We start from the raw sequence: 27,815 nt of genomic DNA on the forward strand, positions 1-27,815 counted from the left end.
ACAGTCAGGTGGAAGTCACATTTTATCCTTGGAATTAACATTGGCACAGATGACACTATGGCTTTGTAACAGTAAAAACAAAAGCTATTGCTAATGCTTCAGAAGCGGTCGTTTCCACAGTAAGATTATTGTAATTGAGCTTACGTTTACATTACTGCTTTATAGAGCTAGTAAAAAATTAATGAAGGACACTTTAAAAGGTTTTGTTTTGTTTTTTATTAAAGAAACATATATATATCTCATTGTAAAGAGTGTTAAATAATACAGAGATAAAGGAACTGAAAAGTAAAGTCTTCATCCTGTCTTATTTCTTCCTCATCCCCAGCAAATGTCTCTGTTGGGTGTGACTTCTCCAGACCTTTTTCTGTGGTCATATGTGTGTAAATTGTAAATTGATTTACAATCTATGTAAATTGATAGTGAAGCATATATTAGACATATGGAGTCTACTGGTTCTTTTTGGTGTTTTTTTAAGTAAATTCTTTATTTTGAGATGATTGTAGATTCATGTGCAGTTGTGAGAAGTAACATAGAGTACTGTAGTGTTTTTAAAAATGTGCGATGTAAAATCCACATTTAGGATTATTTCATCCTCAACATTATGTCTATATTTAGAGATGCTTTCTGTATACAATATGTTGATAAGTATAAACAAACATGAACCAAGAAGCAGATCCCATCTGCTTTGTCCCACATACTTTGACAGGATGAAGCAGAGGACAGTGCTCCCTTTTTTGATTTCTCAACAGGTTTGATGGGGATTTGAGTTTGAACTGATATATTTTTTTCGTGGCAGGGATTCTTTTTAAAGCTTTTTCTACCATTTTTTTTCAGTCTGTTTGATGTCTTGAGGAATGAAGCTCGGGTCATGGAGGGTCTGCATAGACTGGGGATAGAAGGCCTTTCTCTGCATAATATTTTGAAGCTGAACATCCAGCCCTCTGAGGCTGACTATGCTGTCGACATCAGGAGTCCCGCTATTTCCGTAGGTATTCTGTGAGCGCGTCCGGGGCATCTGCCAGGCATTTTGTTATGATGTCCTCACTTGGTTTTTATGAGAGGTAAGGTATTCCTGCCATCTCTCTTGTTGGCATCAAAAGTGGACCACACCATCATACTTACCTGGCAGGGGAGATACCATGATCACGAAGGTGGTTTTTCCGGGGCGAGGCTTATCCATTGCACTCTGGATGTGCTGACCCCTGCGATTTCCCCAAATGTGGGAAACTCGACTGCGTAATTTGTGGTAGTGGAGGACTGCGTTCATGCTCTCCCCTGAAAAAAAAAAAAAAAAAAGGAACACACCTGCTTACATGGGGCTATGTGTGTATAATAAAGTAGGCTCTTGGATGCTCCAAAAGCTGAGTTACTACGTTTGATATGGTTAAGGCAGTGATTTTCCCACTTTTGTATCCCCCAATAATTCAGCTGAGCATCTGTTGGGAAAGAGTGTGTAGTTTGTATTTTCTCTGTTGCATACAAGTTTTGTGTGATTTTGTTTAAAAACGTCAATTTTTAGCCAATAAGCTTCTTTACAAGGCATTTGAGATTTTATATGTGAAGGATTTATATAGATTAATATCTGCTTTGGTGTCTGGGTCTTTGTCTTCTCATCTGTAAAAGAGGACAGAAGGAACATAGCTAACCTGGGCAGTCATGGTGAACGTGAGACCAGTGGTAGAAATGTGCCTGGCACACCCTTGGCATGCCAGCTTTCTGTAGTGTAAAATTTTTCTGTAGTGTAAAATTTTTTTGAAAGAGAAATCATGTAGAATCTAGATAGTCATCACTTGGTGATATAATGGCTATTTTGGTTAATACTGTTGTGTTTGTTTTTCTGTTAAAATGTTCTGTTAAAATTACAAAGAGTAAAGACACATCATTAGCAGCCATGTGTCCCATCACCATACTTACTAAGTGTTGCCATTCAGTCATTTAGTGTCAGATGTATGGTTTTCTTGGAAGAAAGTATGTTTCAGTCAAAGCCCTCCTTGCATCTCTTCCCAGTACCACCTCTCCCTCCCTGAGGGTGATTCCTCTTCAGGAGTTGGTGTGCGTTCCTCCTGTCCCTTATTTTATTTATTTATTTTTTAATTAAAGTTTATTGGAGTGGCAATTCTTAGTAAAGTTACATAGGTTTCAAGTGTACAATTCTGTAATACATCATCAGTATATCATGCTGTGTGTTCACCTGTCCCTTATTTTATCATTTGATTCCCTACTGTATGTTCTAAAATTTTGAAAAATGCCATATCAGTATCCTTAATCCGTTTCCTTTATTATTCAATAATTTTTTTCAAGACATATGTAGGTTGATACCTATAGATCTAATTTTATCATATCATGTTTTATATTTTACTTATTTTTTTAAAAATCTCTTATACATTCATAGTTGTTAAGATATACAAAAGTATATATTGAAGTCTCATCACCCAGCTGTCCAGTTTTTCTTCTCAATTATTTGTATTCCAGAAATACTCTGTGTTTACATGAGCAAGGTAATACACTCAGATTCCCTCCCTGCCTTTTTCCTATGAATGGTACGTGCTGTTTATGTACCCATTACTGTCTTTATGGACATTAAGCTGTTTCTAATTTTTGGCTGTTAGAAGCAGTATGCTAATGGCTCTTTCTGTACCTCTGTCTTCGTGTACACATGTAGACTTTATTTGGTGTAGAGCTAGAATGGCAGTACTTCGTGGTGAGGTAGAAATGAAGTCTTACCTATATTCGGTCTTCTCTAAAATGACTGTTCCAGACACCAGCAGTGGGTGCGAGTTCCCAGTATTCTGTATCTGCCTCCTCTTGGATAGTGACAGACTTTAAAGTTTTTTCAGTTGAATGAATATGGAATTTTATTGTGGCTTTAGTTTATATTTCTCAGATGACTAGTGCCGATGTACATCTTTCCTTGTGTTAATTGCCTATTTGAATTTCTTCTGTAAATTTCTTATTCATATTCTTGATTCAATTTCACTTCTCATTTGTTGCTTGCCTTTTTTTATAGCTACGTTAGATTTCTATACATATTCTTGACACTAGTCCTTTATTGCTTTTGTACGTTGCAAATATCTTCTATTCTGTGGCTTATGTTTTAGTCACTCTTTTTTTTTTTTTTTTTAGTCACTCATTTTTCTACTTGATCTTTATATTTTTGAAAATGGTCTTTTCCTGTGTAATTTTTCTTAAAATATTGAAAGTCTTATTATTTCTGCAAATTTCACTAATGGTGACTAAACTGTATGCACAATGTTGTTTTATCTTTTTCTAGTGGATCAACAACCTGGAAGTCGATAGCAGATATAATTCATGGCCTTCTAGTCTACAGGAGTTGCTTCGACCCACCTTTCCTGGTGTTATCCGGCAGATCAGGAAAAATTTGCATAACATGGTAAGTAAAACTCCTTATTGTCTGGTCATCAACTCCATTTCTGCCTTGGTGTGTCTCATCTGACCCCTTTGTCATATCTAGAATGTTAACTTCTCTCCTTTACTAGCCGCTTCTCCCCAGCACTACCACTGCTAAATAGACTTTTTTTAACTCCATATCCAAACTGAAAGGGTTTTGAAATGTATCGTCGTTTGTAGAGCTATGAGATGTCAGTGTGTGAGGAAACTCATCCTTCACCTGAAGATTCAGACTGTGTTAGTTTTAATACCCCTTTTTTACTCAGAAGATGAATACATTACTACTATTTTTCTTGAATATCTTTTTTCCCCCCCCATTTATGTCACCTCCCCCACCACTCCGATTCAAGCCATTGTTTCTCAGTCTATTTGTGTAGGACACAGCTCCCTGGCCCATCCAGGTATTATGAGCCTTGCGCTCCCCACGGCTTGGTCGGTCGGCCGCTCACAGCAGCTCGTGGCAGCTCTCGTGGCAGCTCTCGCCGGCTGCTGGCCGCTCACGATGGCTTCCAGCCACTCATGCTGGCTGCTGGCCACTCACGCTGGCCAACAGCCACTCATGGCAGCACACGGTAGCACACGGTAGCTCACGCTGGCTGCCAGCCACTCCCGCCTGGTCACCAGCCACTCATGGCGGCACAGGGTAGCCCACAGCAGCACACACAAGCCCACAGCAACACATGCCAACCTCCGGCTGCTCACGGCAGCCCAGCTGCAGGGAGAGCCAGCCGTTGTTCACAATCTTAGCTGTAGAGGGCGCCGCTCACTAGCCCATGTGGGAATCGAACCACTGACCTTGGCGTTAGAAGCACGGCCCTTCAACCGCCAGAGCCACCAGGCTGGCCCTTTAGTGAATATCTTAATCCCTAAAATTTAATAGTCCAATTATTCCCGTAAATAAGTCTTCCTGTCATCTCCTGCTCGTTATTCCTTATTTCACGGCTATAGAGAGATAGAGGAAGAGGGTTCTTAGCTGGCCCTCTTTTCCCCTCTCATTTCTTTTTCTTCCCTTATGTAGCTCCTAAAGAGACGGGGCCAGTTAGTGCCAAGGTCGGCTTCTGCAGAATGTGCAAGGGAAACTGTCCTTTGTACTTTTTTCGCTCTTGAAACCACCTTTTTGCCTTCCCAGTCAAAATTTTAGTCTGTTTCTCTCCTACCACATGTCTGAACTTTACCGAATGAGATGATATATATTATACATATATATATATATATATGTATAATATATATGTATAAAATATATATATATATATTTTTTTAAATTAAAGTTTATTGGGGTGACAATTGTTAGTAAAGTTACATAGATTTCAGGTGTATAATTCTGTATTACATCATCTGTAAATCCCACTGTCAGTTCTCCTTCCATCACCATATATTTGATCCCCTTTACCCTCATCTACCACCTCCCTCCCCCTTACCCTCTGGTAACCACTAAACTATTGTCCGTGTCTATGAATTTTTGTTTCTCATTTGTTTGTCTTGTTCTTTTGTTGTTTTAGGTTTATATACCACACATCAGTGAAATCATATAGTTCTCTGCTTTTTCTGTCTGACTTATTTTGCTTAGCATTATACCTCAAGATCCATCCATGTTGTCACAAATGGTCCTATTTCTTCTTTTCTTAACCGCTGAATAATATTCCATTATTTATATATACCACAACTTCTTTATCCATTTATCTATGGAAGGACATTTTGGTTGTTTCCATGTCTTGGCCACCGTAAATAAAGCTGCGATGAACGTTGGAGCACACGTGTCTTTATGAATAAATGTTCTCAGATTTTTTGAGTAGATACCCAGGAGAGGGATTGCTGGGTCATACGGTAATTCTATTCGTAATTTTTTGAGGAACCTCTACACTGCCTTCCATAAAGGCTGCACCAATCTGCATTCCCACCAACAGTGTACGAGGGATCCTTTTTCTCCATAGCCTCTCCAACACTTGTTACTATTTGTCTTGTTGGTGATAGCCATTCTGACTGGGGTGAGGTGATATCTCATTGTGGTTTTTATTTGCATTTCTCTGATGATTAGTGATGTTGAGCACTTTTTCATATGTCTATTTGCCATTTGTATGTCCTCTTTGGAGAAATGTCTCTTCAGGTCCTCTGCCCATTTTTTAATTGGGTTGGTTGTTTTTTTATTGTTGAGTTGCATGAGTTCCTTGTATACTTTGGATATTAGCCCCTTATCAGAGGAACTGTTTGCAAAAATCTTCTCCCATTCAGTTGGTTGTCTCTATTAGGTCGATGGTTTCTTTTGCTGTGCAGAAGCTTTTAAGTTTGATATAGTCCCATTCATTTATTTTAGCTTTTATTTCCCTTGCCTTTGGAGTCAAATTCATAAAACACCGTTTGAACCCAAGGTCCATAAGTTTAGTACCCATGTTTTCTTCTATGCAGTTTATTGTTTCAGGTCTTATGCTTAAGTCTTTGATCCATTTTGAATTAATTTTGGTACATGGTGGCAGATAGCAGTCCAGTTTCATTCTTTTGCACGTGGCTTTCCAGTTCTGCCAGCACCATTTATTGAAGAGGCTGTCTTTCTCCATTGTATGTTTTTTGCTTCTTTGTCACAAATTATCTGTCCGTATTTATGTGGTATTATTTCTGGGTTCTCAATTCTATTCCATTGGTCTATGTGTCTGTTTTTCTGCCAATACCATGCTGTTTTGATTATTGTAGCCCTGTAGTACAAGCTAAAGGCAGGGAGTGTGATACCTCCAGCATTGTTCTTTTTTCTTAAGATTGCTTTGGCTATTTGGGGTCTTTTGTGGTTCCAAACAAATCTGATGATTTTTTGTTCTATTTCTTTAAAAAGTGCCATTGGGATTTTGATGGGGATTGCATTAAATCTGTATATTGCTTTGGGTAATATGGCCATTTTAACTAGCATAAGACCACGAGAACATCACTCATCCTTTCAGTTCCATATTCTTTGGACATAGGGGAGAGTAACTGCTGTTTGTGTATCTCCTCTCTTACGTGGTTCAAGAGTAGCTGGGAAATACTGCCTTCAAGTGTAAAGACTAAGGGCATTTTTATTGGCCCAGTGGCATTTTGATGAGTGTTATTTCAAGTGTTCCTTTCCCTCTCCCTGCAGATTTTCATAGTTGATCCTGCTCATGAGAGCACAACAGACCTGATGAGCACCGCCGAGATGTTCCTCAGTAATCACATCCCACTAAGGTAACACCGATACAGGTTTGAGGATGTGTCTAATTTAGTCCAGGTGTGTGTGTCATTTTTAAATGCAGTTCTGGTGCCACTGAATTGTATGGTAATTAGTAATGGGGATCGTAATGGAAGTTTTATCTTTTGCTCAGTAAAAAGCCAGTATCTTTTGGGATAAAGAATTTGATTCTCAATGAATAGAAGCTTGCCACCACTAGATTATTAATAAATAGCTCATGTGAAACACAGAGGGTGCCAACAAAATGTATACACATTTTAAGAAAGGAAAAACCTGTATTAAAATTGTAATACAATTGTAAAATTGTAGCATATACTGATAACAAAAGATGAATACAAGTTATATGTTTTCATTTTTTTGGCTCCCCCGGTAGTTTGTGGTGTGAGCTCCTTCCCAACGAAAGGGAGTTTTTCCAAGTGAGTGTCCACATCCCAAAGCCCATCTCTACTTCCGGTGGAGATAAAGAGCTTTGCTGGCAACTTTGGTTAGAGTGTCAAGGACTAAATGTCTATGTACACCTATATAGATGCAGACAGACACATTGATTTCATTTGTGCTGCAGTTATGCCAACAAGGTACTTGAATGGCTGGCTTTCCATTGTACGTTTGAAAAACAATATTTTAAGGTTTTTACATATAAGTGTTGAGATATTCTCATTTACCTTCTGAATAATATCTGGTAATTTTACATGTTGACAAAATTTAAATTCTTAGAAAAAATGAAAATAAGAAAGGAAATAACTCTTTAGCTAACAAATGTTATTGTGTATTCCGTACCCAGCACTGAGCTAAATATTGTGAAGTACATAAACCACATTTCTACCTTCTTCGAAAAAATACTGTGCATACTTTCAGACACTTTAAGAAGATATTTTATGAAGTGTTAGGTTATGTCCTATTAGTTACAAGTGCTTTAGAATTTCAGGGAAACAAAAGATTATAGACAGATATTTGGAAGGACAAAAGTTTCATGGAAACGTTGGATTTTTATAGACCTTGAAGAAAAAGAGAGTTTTTATTAATGGAAAAGCAGAGATTTTGAGTTGAATGAACTTTTTCCTGTAAAACATGCATACAACCTGGTTAGATGGAGCAATAAACTACTGGATTACAGCCAAAGCTATGTTTTGATTAAGAGGGAAATATAGGACACAGAAGAAGGTGGCTCATGATACACAGTGGGCACTAATGAAATATTTATTGACGTGCACTGCGGGACAGGAAGAGGGAATGCAGGCTGAGGCTGCGGTGGTGGGTGAGAGGAAGGCGGTAGACAGAATGCCGTGAACAGTGGGAGGAGCCTACGGCAGGCAGCTGTCGCTTCACCCTTTGTTTGGGTTGATGTGTGCAGCAGGTGTTTATGGGGTCAAGGAGAGGAGGGGACAAATCTGAGAGGCTCCTGAGTGATTTGGTGAAGGGCTGGGAGAAACACAAGTCAGAGTTTGGGTGCTTTGCTAAGAAAAACTGATGTTCTTTCTAGAAATTGGGATCTTGGGAAGGGGAATTACTTCGTGAGGAGCTAATTAGGCTCTAGCCATTATTTTAGTTTTTGTGGGAGTAACACTTAGGTTATTTCTGCCTGGAGTCTACTCATGATTTCTGTCATTAATGGGATTTTAACAAACAAAGCCAATTTTCATCTGAAAACAAACTCTCTCGCTAACCCCATCCATGTATACATACCTTGTACACATACATCTTGAGACCTTGAAGTTTGATATGCTTTTTCTATTTTTAAGCTATATCTTTTTAAAAAAATTAATAGACTTTGTATTTTTTAGAGTAATGTTAATTAATTAACTGGTATTGATAATTGCTATTTAAAGTCCATAGTTTACTCTTTGAGCTGTGCATTCTGTGGGTCTTCACAAATGTATTATGACGTTTCCACCATTATAGATTCATACAGATGAGTTTCCCTGCCTTAAAAGTCCCTGTGCTCCACTGATTTGTTCTGCCCTCCCCGCCGCCCCTGGCAACCACTGGTCTTTTTATAGTCCCCATAGTTTTGTCTTTCCTAGAATCCTGACCTATGTAACTTTTTTATATTGGCTTCTTTCACTTAGCAGTATGCTTTTAAGGTTTGTCCATGTCTTTCTGTGGCTTGATAGCTCATTTCTTTTATCACTAAATAATACTCCATTATATGGATGTACCATAGTTTTTTTTTTTTTTTTTTAATCCATTCACCTATTGACAAACATCTTGGTGGCTTCTAAGTTTGAGCAATTATGAATAAAGCTGCTATAAACATCTGTATGTATGTTTTTGTGTGGATGTAAGTTTTCAGCTTGTTTGGATAAATACCAACTAGCATGATGGCTTTATCTTATGATAGCATGTGTTTGGTTTTGTAAGAAACTGCTGAACTGTCTTCCAAAGTGGTTGTACCAGTTCGCATTCTCATCAGCAATGAGTGACAGTCCCTGTTGCTCCAGAATTTGGTGGTGTCAGTGTTTTGGATTTTAGCCATTCTAATTGGTATATCTCATGGTGGTTTTAATTTGAAATTCCTTAATGATACGTGATGTTGAGCATCTTTTTATGTACTTATTTGCCAGCTGTATGTCCTGTTTGGTGAGGTGCCTATTCAGACTTTTTGCCCATTTCTAACTTTTTTTAAATTGCGATTTAAGAGTTCTTTGTATATTTTGGATATCAGTCCTTTATCGGATACATGTTTTGCACAGGTTTTTCTGCCAGTTTGTGGCTTGTCTTTATTCTCTTAACAGTTTCTTTTGCAGAGCAGAAGTTCTTAATTTAAATGAAGTCCACTTTATCAATTCTTTTTGTCATGGGTCGAGCTTTCGATGTTAGATCTAACAAGTCATTAACAAACCCAAGATCACCTAAATTTTCTCCTATTGCATTTTCTAGGAGTTTTATAGTTTTGTATTTTGCATTTATGTCTGTGATCCATATTGAGTTCATTTTTGTGAAGGTTATAAGGTCTCTGTCTAGATTCATTGCTTTGCATGTGGATGTCCAGTTGTTCCAGCACCATTTGTTAAAAAGACTATCCTTTCTCCATTGAATGGCTTTCACTCCAATATGGAGGATAGTGGCCTCTGTTGGCCAGTGCAAGGGTTTTGTTTTTTGCGTCTGTAGATGTGTAATGGTATCTCTTTGTGGTTTATTCCTTTATTTAAATTTTTAAAATGTAATAAACTTTAATCTTGGTTGTAGCTTTTTGCTCAAGGACAATAATAAATGTTTTTATGCTTTCCATTTATCTATGATTGCCATTGCCTGTTAAATCTCAAAGTCACCCCCCCCATATAGTTTCACATTCTGAAATTTTTCACTTACCCTAATTTTTGTTGAAAAACAGGACAAAAATCTTTATATAAAACGATAGCAATACCCATCATGTCAGTAAAGGCCTCATTTCACAAGGTGGAAATGGCTTCCTTTAACAGTTGAAAGCCTAAGCCCCTTTGGGAACTTGCTTCTCTTTTTTAAAATTTTTTTAAAATTGGGGAATATTGGGGAACAGTGTGTTTTTCCAGGACCCATCAGCTCCAAATCAAGTTGTTGTTTTCACTCTAGTTGTGGAGGGCGCAGCTCACTGGCCCATGTGGGAATTGAACCAGCGCCCTTGGTGTTATGAGCACTGTGCTCTAACCAACTGAGGCAACTGGCTGCCTCGGGAACTTGCTTTTCTTATTCTGTAAGTGATGAAAGCGTTTGCCAACCATCTCAGACTTAAGTGTGAGCTGTGCTTTTCAATAGAGGATCGTTTTCCTCTATCAGCTACAGTGTTTGTGTGGGGTACGAGGATGCCATTCCTTTTAACCGGTTGTATTCTTTGAGATAAGTTTCTTTTTCTTCTTTTCCCTTCCTCCTCTCCCTCAGACTTGGTTTAATCTTTGTGGTTAACGATTCTGAAGATGTGGATGGGCTGCAGGATGCCGGAGTGGCTGTACTGAGAGCGTATAATTACGTTGCCCAAGAAGTGGATGACTATCACGCCTTCCAAATTCTGACGCATGTATGTGTTCATTCCAAATGTTGAATAATTTTAAAAGTCAAACTTACTCTGAGAAGCAGTATGTGGTAAGGGGATTCGATATTTCTGTACAAAGAAAAGTAAGAAATTGTTCATACAACCTTTATGTGTTTGATATTTTAGGAGTTGTCTCTACTTTATTTTTATTTTTTACATTAAAATCTTTAATTTTTTTTTTTTTTTTTAAGATTTTTATTGGGGAAGAGGAACAGAACTTTATTGGGGAACAGTGTGTACTTCCGGGACTTTTCCAAGTCAAGTTGTTGTCCTTTCCATCTTAGCTGTGGAGGGCGCAGCTCAGCTCCAGGTCCAGTTGCCGTTGTTGGTTGCAGGGGGCGCAGCGCACCATCCCTTGAGGAAGTCGAGGAGTTGAACCGGCAACCTTGTGGTTGAGAGCCCGTGTTCCAACCAGCTGAGCTGTCTGGCCACCTGGGAGCTGAGCAGCAGCTCTCTGATTTCATTTTAGTTGTGGAGGGCGCAGCTCGCTGGCCCTTGTGGGAATCGAACCGGCAGCCCCATTGCCCAGAGCTCGTGCTCTAACCAACTGAGCCACCCATCCCTCCCTGTCTCTACTTTATTGATTCACCAGAGTTAATAAAGATTGCTGTGGTTTCAGCCAAGATAATCTTCCTTAGAAGCCACACTAACGTCCGTTAGCCTCTGCCTTCTTATGGTTTGAAATCACTCATTCATGCCTTTTGGTAAATGTGATGTTCTCTACTTGTTTAAAAAAATGTTTGCTCCCCCTCCTTTAAGACCATCATAATCTTTTCATTGGGATTCAGTTTACTATTGAAGTCAAAATTCTTAATTGTTTGTTTTCTCCATATTAACTGGAGATTTTGAAATGCCCTGATTTTTATATATGTTTGAAATACTGCTCAAATTCAAAGAACTCTCCTTGTTTTCTTGTTTTTTTTTCTATTTTTAATATAAAAAACTTCATTTTCAATATATTCAAAAAAGTTATATTCAGAAGTAACAGTTCTTTTGTTTACAGATTAGTGGTAATTATTGAATTTTACCTATAAACATGATGTCAGTCTGCTGTTTATTATGTTTGTTATGTTCATTGTTTAGAGATTCAGTTAGGGGCATTTTTTATTAGTTAAAATGTGCATTTATGTATTCGGCTAACAGTCACCAAGGACCTACCACTTACCAGACCTGGTCCTATCTGTGAGGGATACAAAGAAGAGTAAGACGTCACCTCTGTTTTCAAAGCCCTTACAGTCTAGTGGGGGCACCTCCACACAGAGGATCTACTTGTGTGGGGAGCACAGCTGGCTATGACAGCACCAGGCCCTCTCTCCACTAGAGGTGGCCATGGGCATTTTTGTGGAGTGGGACATTGTCCCAGCTGAGTGGAGGAGGAAAAACGGGAATTGGGTGAGCAGTGGCTTTAAGTCACAGGTGCTGATTCCAAGTTGTTAGTGTAACTTGAGCAGAGTATTGTGAGAGCAGAGTGGAGAGGGGAACCTGGTCGTTGAAGCCATGAGGGGAGGTAACAGGTGTCTAATCACAGAGTTAAACTGTAATTAAAAAGATCATTCTGATGCGTGTGTGGAGATGGATCTGAAGCAGGGCAAAGACCGTGGCAGGGTACTAACTGATGAGCTGTTGCTGTGACCGCTGAGCAGTGATGGTGATGGTTGTTACCAGCAAGAGGGCTACGGGGAATGAAATTAGTTCAGAAGAAGTTGCTAAAGCTAAGAAGTGTTTTAAAGTCTGCTTTTTAAAGTTTTTCCCCCTCATAGCCATGTGAAGGAAAGGATAATGTGAGTTTTAATTTTTTTGTTTATTTTTAATTGAAAAAGTAAAAAAAAATTTCATTGTAAAAAATTTTCAAATAATATTAAAGTGTGTCAATTTAAAATTTCTCTGTCCCTTACCCTCCCTAATCCTGCTCCTTGAAGGTAGCCACTATTAAAAGATTGCTGTTATCCTTCTAGATATTTAACTGTACATGTACAGATGTGGTGGTGTTTGTTTTATGTCTCCTTTTTCAATTAGCAATAATTACGTCTTGGATAAACCTTGTTGGCTATGGTATTGCCACTGTGTAAAGCTATGTATGCTTTTTAAAAACAGGGGTTGTACCATACATGTTTTGCACCCTGTTTCCCCTAAATATCAGGGACATGAATTCTTATTTCAAGGATTACTTGTAAATATTGAGATTTTAAAAAATTAACATGTTTTTGCATTGAGGACTTAATATGAGTATGAACTGATTGTGTCATTTTAAAAGTATGTATAGTTTCTAATGTAAGAAGGCATGTTGAGGTATATGGAAAAGGGAGAATTGCTATTCCCATTGGACCTTTTAAGAAAAATAGCCATGTTTTCCTCTACATTCAGAAATCTTTTTAATAAACACTCTCAAATTTGAATTTAAAAGTGTAGTTGGTTACCTGGTTTTCCTTTCTTCAGATATACAACAAAGTAAGGACTGGAGAAAAGGTGAAGGTTGAGCATGTGGTCAGTGTCCTGGAGAAGAAGTACCCGTATGTGGAAGTGAACAGCATTTTGGGGATTGATTCTGCTTATGATCAGAATCGGAAGGTAACACATTCTTTCTTTGGCACTTCTCGTGTGACTGCAACACTGCACTCTCCTCACCTCCCTTTTTAGGTTGTCATTAACAAAGGTGGTGGTGGTTCAAGTATTTAGGTACTTAGCGTTTATAAATTCAGAACCCAGATCACTTTTCTTTGTTTACAAATGCAGTTTATATTTTAGTTTTGTGAATATATCATTGATAGTTAACTGGCATGTTAAATATTAAAATATAAAGCCATTTCTTTTTCACAATGCCCTGGTAGTACTTGTATGACATATATTCTGGATGAAATCTATTGGACATATGATGTGTGGTTGTCAGGATATGAGGTATAGCTTAATGTCTGTCATTTATAGTTCAGGTTAAAGATGGGAATGTATTAAGAAATGTAATAAACAGAATGGTAAAATGTGGTAATAAGGATATAGAGAAACACTTAAAAATATTTATTTAAAAATAATAGTGTTTCTTGTGAGATTCTAAGTGCAGTAAAGGTCTCTTATTTATTGCAAACAGGAATGAGGTAGTAAGTTTATTGAAAATAAATGTTAAAACAATGAATCAAAATACATCCCAAAACATTTTAATTTAAAACGAAAATGTATTTGCTTACCACCTTTTTTCCTTTTTTCAAATGAAGGATAAGGCCTTTGGTTATTCTGTTTGGAGATTGGAGCTACTTTCCTTTAGAAACCATATTCATAATAAATTGTTTATAATTTCTTTTTCATCTGAGTACTGAATCCTTTGAGATTTTTGTAATCTCCCTCCCGTGTTTTATAGTTGTTTTACCCACATCTCATTCAGCATCAACTGTTTTTAACTTTTCACCTTTTTGAGTTTTTCTAGTCATTGAATTTATTTTTTTGGGTAGACCACCTTTTTTTCCCCACTCATATATTTTATTGGCTTGAATAATATTGACTTACGTTGTTTCATTAAGAAAAATAGTTGGTTTGGAAACAGACACAGCTGGTCTTTGATAAACATACAGCTCAAACAAGGAGAGCAAAAGTGTGTGCATTCTAGAGAGTAGCTCACCAGTGTAAGAGCTTAACATGCTTTAATGGCAAGTGTTTGTTGCTATTAACTTGGTTAATTTAGATTGGTTAAGAGATCTGTTACTGTAAATTGATCCATTTTTTAAGGGCTTAAACAAAACACTATTTAATGAGAACAAACACAAGAACTTAACTAGAGACACTCCTGAAATACTTTGAAATAAGGAATAAAGTTTTAATTTTAAACACATATGGTAGTACTTGATAACTTCTCTGTGCCAGCCCTGGTAATAGAAAGTTGAACAAGGGGGTGTGCCTGTACTTGGGGCGTCACACAGCCTTTTGGCGGGTGATACAATAAAAGCAGTGAGGTTTTGGTGATTGAGAGGTAGTAGGGTTTGCTTCAGGCCTAGAGGAGGGAGGGGTGGGCGGCCCTGCCAGTTTAGGACAAGGTGACTGTTGAAGGCTTCCTAGAGGTGGTGACACCTGCCTACCCTGCAAATGAAAGTTTTTAGGGAGATAAATGTAAAATCAAAACAAAACACAAACTCACAGGTTATTATCTGTGTAAATTGATATTGAGTTCAGCACTGATTAAAATACTGGCTCTCTACCAGTACTTTGTAAAGGTAAGTTCACACCAGGAGCTAGTGGATCTGTGAGAGTGAGCCGGTTTGCCTTTTTTCTCATTACTGTTTTTGATTATGTGCTTTAGTGTTTTTTATTTTTTTAACAGCCAATGATAAGGATTTCCCCCCAGCATTATCGAGATATAATTGACATTTCACATTGTGTAAGTTTGAGATGTACAGCGTGTTGATCTGATGCACAGTTACCACAGGAGGGTTAGTTAACACCTCCATCACCTCACATACTTGCCATTGCTTTTGTGGTGAGAATATTTAAGATCTACTCTCTTAGCAGTTTTCACGTGTACAGTACAGTATTGTTAACTAAAGTCACCGTGCTGTACATTAGATCCCCAGAACTTACTCATCTTATAACTGGACATTTGTGCTTTTTGACCAACATCTCCCCATTTCCCCCATGCCCCAGCACTTGACAATCATCACTCAAATCTCTCTCTCTTTTTTTTTTTAAATTTATTGGGGTGACAATTGTTAGTAAAATTACATAGATTTCAGGTGTACAATTCTGCATTACCGAATCTCTTTTTATGAGTTTGGCTCTTTTAAATTCCACATACAGGTATCTGTCTTTTTTTCCTGACATATTTAAATTAATTAGCATGCCCTCAAGGTCCATTCGTGCTATTGCAAATGGCAGGAGTTACATCTTTCTCATTGCTGAATAATATTCCACTGTACAAGTGTGTGTGTGTGTGTGTGTGTGTACGCGCGCGCGCGCATACACACCTTATCTTCTGTATCCATTCTGATACACACTTAGGTTGTTTCCTTATCGCTGCAATAAACATGGGAGTGCAGATATCTCTGAGATCCTGACTTCATTTCCTTTAGATACATACCCAGAACTGAGATTGCTGAATCATATCACAGTTTACTTTAAAATTTTTGAGGAACCTCCATACTGTTTTCCATAATGGCTGTACCAATATACATTCCCACTAACAGTGCACAAGGGTTCCTTTTTCTCCACACCCTCACCAACATTTATTATCTCTTTATCTTTTTGATGATAGCCATTCTAACACGTATGAGATGATATTTCATTGTGGTTTTGATTTGCATTTCTCTGATAATTAGTGATACTGAGCGTCTTTTTTCATGTACTTGTTAGCCATCTGTATGTCTTCTTTGGAACAATCTCTTTTCAGTTTCTATGCCTATTTTTTAATCAGACTTTTTTTCCTTACATATTTTAGATATTAACCCCTTATCAGATATATGAAATGCAAATATTTTCTTTCATATCATAGATTGCCTTTTTGTTTTGTTGATTGTTTCTTTTGCTGTATAGAAGCTTTTAATTTTTCATGTAGTCCCATTTGTTTATTTTTGCTTTTGTTGCTTATGTTTTTATTGTCTTATCTAAAAAAATCATTGCCATGACCTGTGTCAAGGAGCTTTTTACATAGGTTTTCTCCTAGGAAGTTTACGGTTTCAGGCCTGTTGAAACTGAAGTCTTTAATCTATTTTGAGTTAATTTTTGTGAGTGGTGTAAGATAGGGGTCCAGTTTCATTCTTCTGCATGTGTTTATCTGGTTTTCCCAGCACCATTTATTGAAGACACTGCCCTTTCCCCATTGAATATTCTTGGCTCCCTTGTCAAACATTTGTTGACTGTATATGCAAGGGTTTATTTCTGAGGTCTTGATTCTGTTCCTTTGGTCTCTGTGTTTATTTTTATTCCAGTACAATGCTGTTTTGATTACTATAATATTATAGTATAGTTTGAAATCAAGAAGTATAATGCCTCCAGCTTTGTTTTTTCTCAGGATTGCTTTGGTTATTTGGGGTCTGTTTGAATTTTAGGGTGGTTTTTTCTTTATTTCTGTGAAAGACACCATTGGAATTTTTATAAGGATTGCATTGAATCTATAGGTAACTTTGGGTAGTATGGATATTTTAACTATATTAATCCTTCTGAATCATGAGCATGCGATAGCTTTTTTTTTTTTTAATTCAAAGCCGTATAGTTTTCAGTATACAAATATTTTGCCTCCTTGGTTAAATTTATTTGTAAGTATTTTATTGTTTTTGATGCTACCGTGAGTAGGGTTTCCCCCTGCCTGCCCCCCGCCCAGATATTTTGTTGTTGGTGTATAGAAAGGCAAATGATTTCTGTATGTTGATTTTGTTTCCTGCAACTTAACTGAATTTTTTGATTATTTCTAATAGTTTTTTTTGATGGAGTCTTTAGGATTTTCTACATATAAGAGTATATCATCTGAAAACAAGAGCAATATTACTTCTTTCTTTCTGATGTGGATGCCTTTTGTTTCTTGTTCTTGCCTGATGGCTTTTGCGAGGACTTCCAGTACTATGTTAAATAGGAGTGGTGAGAGTGGGCACACTTGTGTTCTTCCTGATCTTAGAGGAAAAGCTTTCATTCTTTACCTCTGAGTATAATGTTACCTGCCGACTTGTTATATACAAGCCTTAATTATGTTTAGGTATGTTCCTTCTATAGCCAATTTGTTGGTTATTTTTTATCATGAAAGGGTATTGTATTTTGTCAAATGTTTTTTCTACATCTGTTGAGATGATATGACTTTTATCTTTCATGCTATTATTATAGTATATCACATTTATTGGTTTGCATATACTGAACTATCCTTGCATCTTAGGGATAAATCCCACTTGGTCATAGTGTATGATTCTTTTCATGGTTGATAAATTTGGTTGGCTAATACTTTGTTGAGAATTTTTGCATCTGTATTCAGGGATATTGGTCTGTAGTTTTCTTTTAGTGCCCTTATCTGTCTTTGGTATTAGGATAGTGCTGTCCTCATTAAATGTTTCTGGAGTGTTCTGTCTTCAATTTTTGGAAGAGTTTGAGAAAGACTGTTATTAACTCTTCTTTAAACATTTGGTAGAATTCACCAGGAAAACAATATGATCCTGGGCTTTTCTTTATGGGGAGGTTTATGATCACTGATTGTTACTCATTATTCATTGGTCTGTTCAGATTTTCTATTTCTTCATTATTCAATGTTGGTTGATTTTATGTTTCTAGAAATTTATCCATTTATTCTAGGTTGTCCAGTTTGTTGGTGTGTAATTATTCATAGCAGTCTTTTTATTTCTGTGGTATCAGTTGTAATGCTTCTTTCATTTTTAATTTTATTTGCTTGAGCTTTTTTCTCTTTTTTTTCTTAGTCTAGCTAAAGGTTTGTCAATTTTATTTTTTAAAAAACCAGCTGTTAGTTTTGTTTATCTATTTTATTGCTTTTCTGGTTTCCATTTTTTTTTGCTCTGATGTTTATTTCCTGCTGATTTTATAATCTTTATTTCTGCTAACTTTGGGCTTAGTTTGTTTTTTCCTACTGCCTGGAGGTGTAAAAGTTGATTGAGATCTTTTTTCTTTTTAAAAAATATTTTTATTAAAAAATATAGCTAACGTACAATATTATATTAGTTTCAGGGGTACACCATAGTTAGTCAACCTTTACATACCTAAAGAAGTGATCACCATGATAAGTTCAGCAACCGTCTGATATCGTACCATGCTGTCATAATATTATTGACTATATGCCCTATGCTGTACATTACATTCCCATGACTTATTTGTTTTATACCTGGAAATTTGGACCTCTTATTCCCCTTCACCTTCCCCCTCTTTTTAAATTTTTCAGTTACAATTGAAATTCAGTATTAGATTATATTAATTTCAGGCGTACAGCACACTGGTTAGACATTTGTATAATTTAAGAAGTGATCCCCAATTAGTACCCACTTGGCACTATGCATAGCTATTATCATATTATTGACTGTATTTCCTATGCTTTACTTTACATCTCCATGACTGTTTTGTAATTACCAAAGTGTACTTTTGTTTTTTTAAAACTTTTATGTATTTTAAGTGTGTTTTTCCAGGACCCATAAGTTCGAAGTCAAGTAATTGCTTCAATCTAGTTGTGGAGGGTGCAGCTCACAGTGGCCCATGTGGGGATCGAACCAGCAACCTTGTTAAGAGCACTGCGCTCTCACCAACTGAGCTAACCAGCTGCTCCCCAGTGTGTACTTCTTAATCTTTTTCACCTTTTTCACCCTGCTCCCAACCCCCACTTCTATCACCGTAATAAATTGAGTACCCATCTGACACCATATATAGTTATTACATTATTATTGACTATATTCCTTATGCTATACCTTACATCCCCATGACTACTTTTTAACAACCAATTTGTACTTCTTAATTCCTTCCCTTTTGTGATTCACACCCTTGCACCCCACCTATCTGGCAACCATCAAAATGTTTTCTGTGTCTGTGAGTTTGTTTCTATTCTTTTTGTTTATTTTGTTCTTTAGATTGCATGTATAAGTGAAATCACATTGCATCTGTCTTTCTCTATCTGACATACTCCACACAGCATAGTACCTTCCAGATACATCCATGCTGCTGCAGGTGGCAAAAACTCATTCCTTTCCATGACCAAGCAGTATTCTATTGTATATATGTACCACCTCCTCTTTATCCATTCATCCATCGATGGGCACCCAGGCTGCCTCCACATCTTGGCCACTGTAAACAATGCTGCAATGAATATGTGGATGCCCATGTCCCCTCGAAGTAGTGTTTTAGGTTTCCTTGGATAAATACCCAGAAGTGGCATTACTGGATCCTTCTTTGTCTTTTATTATAGCCTTTGTTTTAAAGTCTATTTTGTCTGGTATAAGTATTGCTACGCCAGATTTTTTTGTTTTTTTCATTTCCGTTTTCATTAAATAACTTTTCCATCCCTTTACTTTCCATCTGTGTGTGTTTTTCAATCTGAAGTGAATCTTTTGTAGGCAGCATATGTAAGGGTTTTGTTTTCTTATCCATTCAGCTCTCCTGTGTTGTTTGATTGGAGCATTTAATCCGTTTACATTAAAAGTAATTATTGATAGATATATAGCTATTGCCATTTTATTATTCATTTTTTTGATCTTTTTTTTTTCTTCGAAAAGAAGTCCCCCTAACATTCCTTGTAATACTGGTTTGGTGGTGATGAACTCCTTTAGCTTTTTCTTGTCTGGGAAATTCTTTATCTGTCCTTTGATTTTAAATGATAGCCTTGCTGGGTAGAGTAGTCTAGGTTGTAGGTCCTTGTTTTTCATCACTGAATGTTTTCTGCCAATCCCTTCTGGTCTGCAAAGTTTCTGTTGAGAAATCAGCTAACAATGTTATGGGGGTTCACTTATAAGTTACTAGTTGCCTTTCTCTTGCTGCTTTTAGGATTCTCTTTGTGTCTTTAACCTTTACCATTTTAACTGTGATGTGTCTTGGTGTGGACGTATTTGGCTTCATTTTGTTTGGGACTGTACTTCCTGGCCTTGTATGTCTATTTCCTTTGCCAGGTTAGAAACTTTTCAGTCATTATTTCTTCAAATAGATTCTCAGTCCCTTGCTTGCTTTCTCTCTTTTCCTTCTGGTACCCCTGTGATATGAATGTTGTTGTGCTTGATATTGTCCCAGAGGTCTCTTAAACTATCCTAATTTTTTTGGATTCTTTTTTCTTTTTGGTGTTTCCTGCTACTTTGTCTTCCCAGTTGCTGACTTGATCCTCTGCTTCATCTAGTCTGCTGGTGATTCCCTCTAGTGTATTCTTCATTTCAGTTATTGTATTCTTCAGTTCTCACTTTTTTTTTTATAGTTTCAATGTCCCTTTTTATGCTTGCTATCTCTCTGTTGAAGTTCTCACTGAGTTCCTTGAGCATCCTTATAATCATTGTTTTGAACTCTGTCTCTGGTAGGTTGTTTACTTCCATTTCTTGTAGTTCTTTTTCTGGAGTTTTCTCTTGTTCTTTCATTTGGGATGTATTTCTTTGTTTCCTCATTTTGGCTGGCTCTCTCTGTTTGTTTCCATGTATTAGGTAGATTTGCCATGTCTCCCAGTCTGGGCCAGGTGGCCGTATGTAGTAGGTGCCTTGTGGGGCCCAGTGTCAGTCTCCGTGGTCACCTGCTCTGGTTGCTCCAGGGGTGTTCTGTGTGTGTGTTGTGTGTCTCCTGTTATAGTTGAGCTTTGATTGCTATTGGCGTGCCACTGGGTGGGATTCACCTTTAGGCTGATTGGCTGTGGGGTTTGGTCATGGCCACAGCTTGCAGGCTTTTGGGTGGTGGGGGGCTTACTCTGCCATGTGGGATTCACCTTACCATGTTGGGTGCCCATTGAGGCTGCGCTTTGTGTGAGCCACTTGTGGGGCTAATTGGGCAGAGCCCTGCTGGGGTCTGAAGCCAATCTCTAACTATGTGGTTCTGGGGCCTCTTGGAAGGGGCTCTGTTACAGGCCCAGGTCCCCACTGCCTGTGACTGGCCAGGGACCACCTGGTAGGAGCTATGGTTGTTTGCACCTGTGCTAAAGTTGAAGGCATATAGGAGAGGATACACTGCAAACCAAAGACAGCTACCACCAGTACCAGGCCTGGGGTAGCTCTGCAAAAGCCAGGACACCCTGAGGCCTGCTGCCACCTGCCGGCCTCCTTAAGGGTCAGGCACTGATAAAGCCTCGTGCGGTACGCGAGTTGGGTCCCACGGAGTCACTAGAGTGGGAAGAGTTGTAATCATCAGGTTAATGTGGACTGGTTTGCTGTCCGTTCTGAGCCTGGAGCAATCAGCAAAAGTCGCAGAGCACACCAAGGCCAGTCACTGCTCACCTGGGGCCTGTAAACTCTGATAGTTTTCCAAGAATGAGTGCAATGTGAGTGGGGCTGGCTGCAGGAGGTGTACGGAGGGGGTCCCAGTGAGGCAGCAGCAGCAGAGCTTACCAGGCCAGTCAGATTCAGATCTGGTTGTGGTGGGGACAGGCCGTAACAAAGGAAAGATGGCACCTGCCTGCAGGCTGCATGGGAGAAGGACCCCACACAGGGAAAATGGCGACTGTCCTCCAGCCCTGCCCCAAAGACACACAACTCAGTTTGTCCTCCATATGCCTCCCACGCCTCCAGAGTCATCGTCCCTCCACTGGAGCCTAGGGTGAGTGCCTGCGAATGAGTGAGTCCATTCAAGCCATTTAAGAGGGCATCTGGATTTCCCGCAACCTTCCATTCCACCCAGATGGTCATAATCCCCACTGTGTTTCACAGCCAGATGTAGTGAGGGCTCCTCGGTACCAGCCCTCCGGGCTGGGGAGTCTGGTGTGGGGGGCTGGAGTCCCTCGCTTCTTTGTGGGGAACCTCTGTGGCCAGGATGTCCCTCCCAGTTCTCACACGGAGGTTTGGGGCCAGCCCATTTCACATCTCCATCCCTCCTACCAGTCTGGACGTGGCTGCTTCTTCATATCTTGAGTTATAAAACTTCTGTTTAGTCAGACTTCAGATGGTTCTGTAAGTTGATTTTCTTATGATTTAGTTGTAATTTTAATGTGTTCACAGAGGGAGCAGGCACAGTGTAAACTACTCCGCCATCTTGGGTCTCCTTTTCTTTTTTCTTAATGTAGGTATGTATCTCTTAGAACTGATTTGCTGCATTTCCTAAGTTTTAGTATGTTGTGTTTCAATTTTTGTTTGTTTCAAGATTTTTTTATTTTCCTTTTGATTTCTTCTTGATCCATTGATTGTTAAGATGTGTGTTAATTTCTGCATACTTGTGAATTTTCCAGGTTTCCTCCTGCTATTGATTTTTAGAATGTTACTTGGGTGCTTGAGAAGAATGTTATTCTGCATTTGGATTAAATGCTGTGTAATGGCTGTTAGGTCCTTTGATCTAAAGTATGGTTCAATTCAACGTTTCCTTATTGATATTCTGTCTGGATTATTTATCCATTGTTGACAGTGAGGTGCTGATCTCTCCTACTAGTATTGTATTTTTGTCTATTTCTCTTTTGAGATCTGTTAGTATTTGCTTAATATATTTAGGTGTTTCGATGTTGGGTGCATATATATTTTTGATTGTTACATCTTCTGTTTATCGTTATATAACGACCTTTTTTCTCCTTATAGTATTTGTCTTAAACTCTTGTTTTGTCTGATATAAGTATAGTTATTCCGGGCTGGCCCCGTGGCCCAGGTTGTTGGAGCTCCTAACGCCGAGGTCGCCAGTTTGATTCCCACATGGGCCAGTGAGCTGCACCCTCTACAGCTAAGATTGTGAACAACAGCTCTCCCTAGAGCTGGGCTGCTGTGAGCAGCCGGAGGTTGGCGTGGGCTACTGTGGGCTGCTGTAGGCTGCTGTGAGTGGCCGACCAACGACTGGAGACTGACTGCCTCAGCCGGGGGGGAGCGCAAGGCTCATAATACCAGCATGGGCCAGGGAGCTGTGTCTTACACAACTAGACTGAGACACAATGGCTTGAACCGGAGTTGTGGGGGGGGGAGGAGGAGGGGTGGAAGAAGGGGGAAAATAAAGTGTAGCTATCCCTGCTCCCTTTAGTTTCCAGTTGCATAGAATCTCTTTATTTTGAGCTTGTGTGTGTCCTTAAAGCTGCAATGACTCCAGTGCTGGGAGTCCAATCTCTTGTAGGCTCATATAGTTGGATCTTGTTTTTTTAATCCATCCTGTCATTCTTTGCCTTTTGATTGGAGTATTTAATAGTTACTTTTAGAGTAATTATCGGTATACTAATGACATCTTATTAGTTAATTTGTGGAACTGTTTTATAGTTCCCTTATTTCTTTCTTCTGCTCTTGCTTTCTCCCTGGGTGAATTGATGATTTTCTGTGGTGGTATGCTTTGATTCCTTTATCTGTGGTGAATCTACTGTAGATTTTTGCTTTGTGGTTACTATGAAGCTTACATAAAACATCTTATAGATAGAACAGTCTGTTTCACACTGGTAAAATCTCAGTTGTCATTTGTGAGTGGCTCATTCATAGATTTTGAGTGTAATTAATGTTTTTAAATTATTTATAATTAGCATTTTTAGTGATCAGTTGATAGAAATTCTCACATGTAATTTTTAAACTTCTCTCTTTGATAATTGGGCTATTCTGTTATTTGGTCTGGTAAACTGTTTACAATTTGTAAAAATGAAAACTGCAGTCAAAACATATCCCTCCACTCCTGACTTTCACTTAGTTGCTATTTCTAGAGACAACCATTGTTACTTACCTCTTATTGTCACCTTGAGTTAGAATATAGTCTTTCTAACTCTTAAAGTTTTGTTGGGTAAATGATTTTTCAAAGCTCAAAATATATTAAAATTGAGTTTTTATGAACTTCTTTGAAACAGTTGAGATGTCAAAGAACAGAATTAACATGGTTAAAATTTTGGGAGTGCAAATTTTAAAAGTTTAAACAATGATATAGAGAAACGGCAGAAATCAACATAGAAGGCACTTCTGTCTGTGCTCTATTTAGTCCCTCAGATAGGTTTGTACCATCATTCAGTGCGGTGGCTGGATCTGATTAGAAACTTAGTGGTCCATGGCTGATGACTGGTCTTAGTTACCCAGTTGAAGAACTTCTTTATTTGTGCTATCTAAAAAGGTTACATATAAAAAATTACTGCTATTTTCAGAAAATACCAGTTGCAAGATGTTTAATAAGAAAGTTTTAAGGAACTCTTTTTAATACCTTGCATAGTAATACAGTTTTTACTCTGAAAACTTAGTCTTGGGGCTGTGGTTGATATATGGGGAATGGACCTATGTTGCCAGGGAAAAATGACAGGAAAAAAATATATTCATCTCAGATATATTTGCCATTTTGTTGGCCTAGCATTTCCCTGCCAAAGAATCTCTTTTGTCCTGGAGAAGGAAAAAGATTGAACTCAGTATATTGTAGAGCAGTGTTTGAGCACTGTTTCCTCACTAATCTTGTTTTGTTTTCTGTAGGTGCAAAAATTTTTTTTTTGTTTTTTTTTTTTTAGTGATATGGATGGACCCTTTTACATATAGAATTGGGCCTAAATATTCTCAGGATATCTGCCCAGGAGCACAAATAATGAGTCTGTTGTTGTGCTGCCCATTATGGGGAGCTTCTAGCCACATGTGACTTTTAAAATGGAAATTAATTCATTTCACGTGTTTAATAGCCACATGGTTAGTGGGTACTGCTTTGGACAGTGAAAATAAAATGTCTCCATCACTGCAGAAAGGTCTGTTGTATAGTTTGGGTTATAGTATATGTAATTTAGGTTTGGTAGCTTGGCTGCTTAAAATTACCCCAACCTTTACCCCCAAACCACTTCCTAATTTGCCTGGTTTTGTGTTTTTATAAAAACTCCGTAACTTAACTTCACATTTGCCCAGTAGGATATTAACTATGATGTCACCTTGGATATTTTAAAAAAGAAATTTGTTTAATTATTTCTTGGCGACTATATACGTATGTTTGAAAAATATGCTTTGTTCCATTTTGAAGGACCAAAATGTGCTGTTTGTGGTCCCTTGTGTTTTAGGAAGCAAGAGCCTACTATGAGCAGACCGGAGTTGGCCTACTGCCTGTTGTTCTGTTCAATGGGATGCCCTTGGAAAAGGACCAGCTAGATCCTGATGAGTTGGAAACCATCACAATGCACAAAATCCTGGAGACCACAACCTTCTTTCAGAGAGCAGTGTACTTGGTGAGTTGTCTTTGAAGGCTGATTTTGAAAGAGAAGATTTACTTACATTTTTGTAGTCTCTGTAGTAGTCAGTGAAATTCGTTAAGTATCACTGTTTTCTATAAACCACTTGTAATTGATTTGCAGACTCCCAGCAAGTTCTGCTGTAATGAAAATAGTCATTAGACTTTCTCTACATTGTTTTTGAAATAACTAATTTTACTGGTTTCAGGATTACATTTTATTTTAAAAATACTTGAGAAGTTAGCCATTCTAAGGACACATTTGTTCTACTTGTAAGGAATTTTGACTTAGAAAAGGATAAATTATTATATACATGTATAGTTATTGTTGAGATAATAACTCACATGCCATAAAACTCAAACTTTTAAACTGGACTATTCAGTGGGTTTTAGTAAATACAGAGGTATGCAATTATCACCTCTAATTTCAGAACGTTATCATCACCCCCCGCAAATAAACCCGGCACCCAGTAGCAGTTACTCTCCATTTTCCCATACCCTAATAACCCCTGGCAACCATGAATCTGTTTTCTCTCTCAATGGGTTTGCCTGGTTTGGGCATTTTGTATAAATAGACTCATACAATATGTGGTCTCTGTGACTGATTTCTTTCACTCACCGTGACGTTTTCAAGGTTTATCCTTGTCGGAGTATGTGTCAGTACATACTTCATTCCTTTTCATGGCCAAATAATAGTCTCTTGAATGGATATAACATATTCTGTTTATCCATTCATTGGTTTTTTCCCCACTTTTTTTGCTACTAGGAATAATGCTGCTATAAACATTTTATGTACAAGTTGTACTGGATATATATCCAGTAATAGAATTGCCTGCTTATTTGAATAGCTTGATGAACTACCAGACTGTTTTCCAAAGCAGCTGCACCATTAAACGTAATGCATCCAGTTTCCACTTTCTTGGCATTCTAGTCAGCACTCGATCTTGTCTGTCTCCTTAAGTATAGCCTAGTGGGGTGGCGTGTGTCTCACTGTGTTTGGATTTGTATTACTCTAACACGAATGCTGTTGAGCATTGTTTCCTGTGCGTATTGACCATTTATATCTTCTTTGGAGAAATGTCTATTCAAATTACTTGCCCATGTTTCATTGGGTTACTTGTTTTGTTACTGTTGAGTTGTAAGAGTTATTTATGTATTCTGGATACCAGTCACTTATTATATATATTATTTTCAAATATTTTCTCGCCTTTTGTGATTTGTCTTTTCACTATTTGGTGGGGTCCTTTAAAGCTTAAAATGTTTTGAATTTTAAGTCCAATTTACTTCTTTTTCCTTTGTTGCTTGTGCTATTTGTATCATATCTAAGAAACTATTGCTTAATTCTAGGTCATGAAGATTTATACCTATGCTTTCTTCTGAGCATTTTTAGTTTTTCCTCTTAACATTTAGTTCTTTGATCCATTTTTAGTTAGTTTTTGTACATGGTGTGAAGTAGGAGTCCATCTTTTTTTCCGTATCCAATTTGGCATACAACCAGGTATATTTTGGGATAATCAGTTGTTTCAGCACCATTTATTGAAAAAAATGTTCTTTCCTCATTAAATTGTCATGGCACCCTTATTAAAAATAAATTGCCTCTTAATGAATAGGCTTACTTTGGGATTGTCTGTTGTTCTCCATTGACCACTGTATCTTTTCTTAGGTAAGTACCTTATAGCCTTGCTTACTGTTGTAATCTTTCTTTTTCTTTTTTTTTTTTTTTTTTAATTTTATCGGGGAAGGGGAACAGGACTTTATTGGGGAACAGTGTGTACTTCCAGGACTTTTTTCCAAGTCAAGAAGTCAAGTTGTTGTCCTTTCAGTCTTAGTTGTGGAGGGCGCAGCTCAGCTCCAAGTCCAGTTGCCGTTGCTAGTTGCAGGGGGTGCAGCCCACCATCCCTTGTGGGAGTCAAACCGGCAACCTTGTGGTTGAGAGGATGCGCTCCAACTAACTGAGACTTCCGGGAGGCAGCTCAGCTCAAGGTGCCGTGTTCAATCTTACTTGCAGGGATGCTGCCCACCATCCCTTGTCGAGGAATCGAACTGGCAACCTTGTGGTTGAGAGCCCACTGGCCCATGTGGGAATCGAACCGGCAGCTTTCGGAGTTAGGAGTATGGAGCTCTAACCGCCTGAGCCACCGGGCCAGCCTTTGCTTTCTTTTTTTTAAAAGACTGTTTGACTCTCGATGTCTTCTTCATTGCCATATGAATCTAAAGATCAGCTTGTCAGTGTCTGCAAAAAAAAGGGCTATTGAGATTTTGATAGGAATTGCTTAAAATCTGTAAATCAATTTGGGCAATATTGACATCTTTTAACAATACTGAATCTTCCAACCCATGAACAGAGGATATGTTTCCGTTTATTTTGGTCTTGTTACTTTCTTTCACCAATATTTTGTTGTTCTGAATGATGAAGTCTTACACTTCTTTCCTTAAATGTATTCCTTAATATAATTATTTTTTATGCTATGTAAATGGAATTGTTTTTTAAATTTAATTTTTGGATAG

General features: G+C 38.0%; 1 protein-coding gene and 1 non-coding gene across 6 annotated transcripts in view; both read left to right on the top strand.

Annotated features, from left to right (window-relative positions):
* Nucleotides 1–27,815, top strand: part of UGGT1 (UDP-glucose glycoprotein glucosyltransferase 1) — a 120,115-nt gene that overhangs the window by 33,888 nt on the left and 58,412 nt on the right. For all 5 annotated transcript variants that reach the window (XM_033102303.1, XM_033102302.1, XM_033102301.1 and 2 more), the window contains 6 exons: nucleotides 835–985; nucleotides 3,272–3,391; nucleotides 6,512–6,597; nucleotides 10,457–10,592; nucleotides 13,044–13,175; nucleotides 25,141–25,305. In XM_033102303.1, the coding sequence (XP_032958194.1) occupies nucleotides 835–985; nucleotides 3,272–3,391; nucleotides 6,512–6,597; nucleotides 10,457–10,592; nucleotides 13,044–13,175; nucleotides 25,141–25,305 (790 nt within the window). The remainder of the gene's footprint in view (nucleotides 1–834; nucleotides 986–3,271; nucleotides 3,392–6,511; nucleotides 6,598–10,456; nucleotides 10,593–13,043; nucleotides 13,176–25,140; nucleotides 25,306–27,815) is intronic.
* Nucleotides 1,115–1,278, top strand: LOC117020107 (U1 spliceosomal RNA). The gene has a single exon (XR_004422625.1). It is a non-coding gene; the product is annotated as a U1 spliceosomal RNA (small nuclear RNA).

This window comes from Rhinolophus ferrumequinum, unplaced genomic scaffold (genome assembly GCF_004115265.2).
Source record: "Rhinolophus ferrumequinum isolate MPI-CBG mRhiFer1 unplaced genomic scaffold, mRhiFer1_v1.p scaffold_84_arrow_ctg1, whole genome shotgun sequence".
Classification (NCBI taxonomy): Eukaryota; Metazoa; Chordata; class Mammalia; order Chiroptera; family Rhinolophidae; genus Rhinolophus; species Rhinolophus ferrumequinum.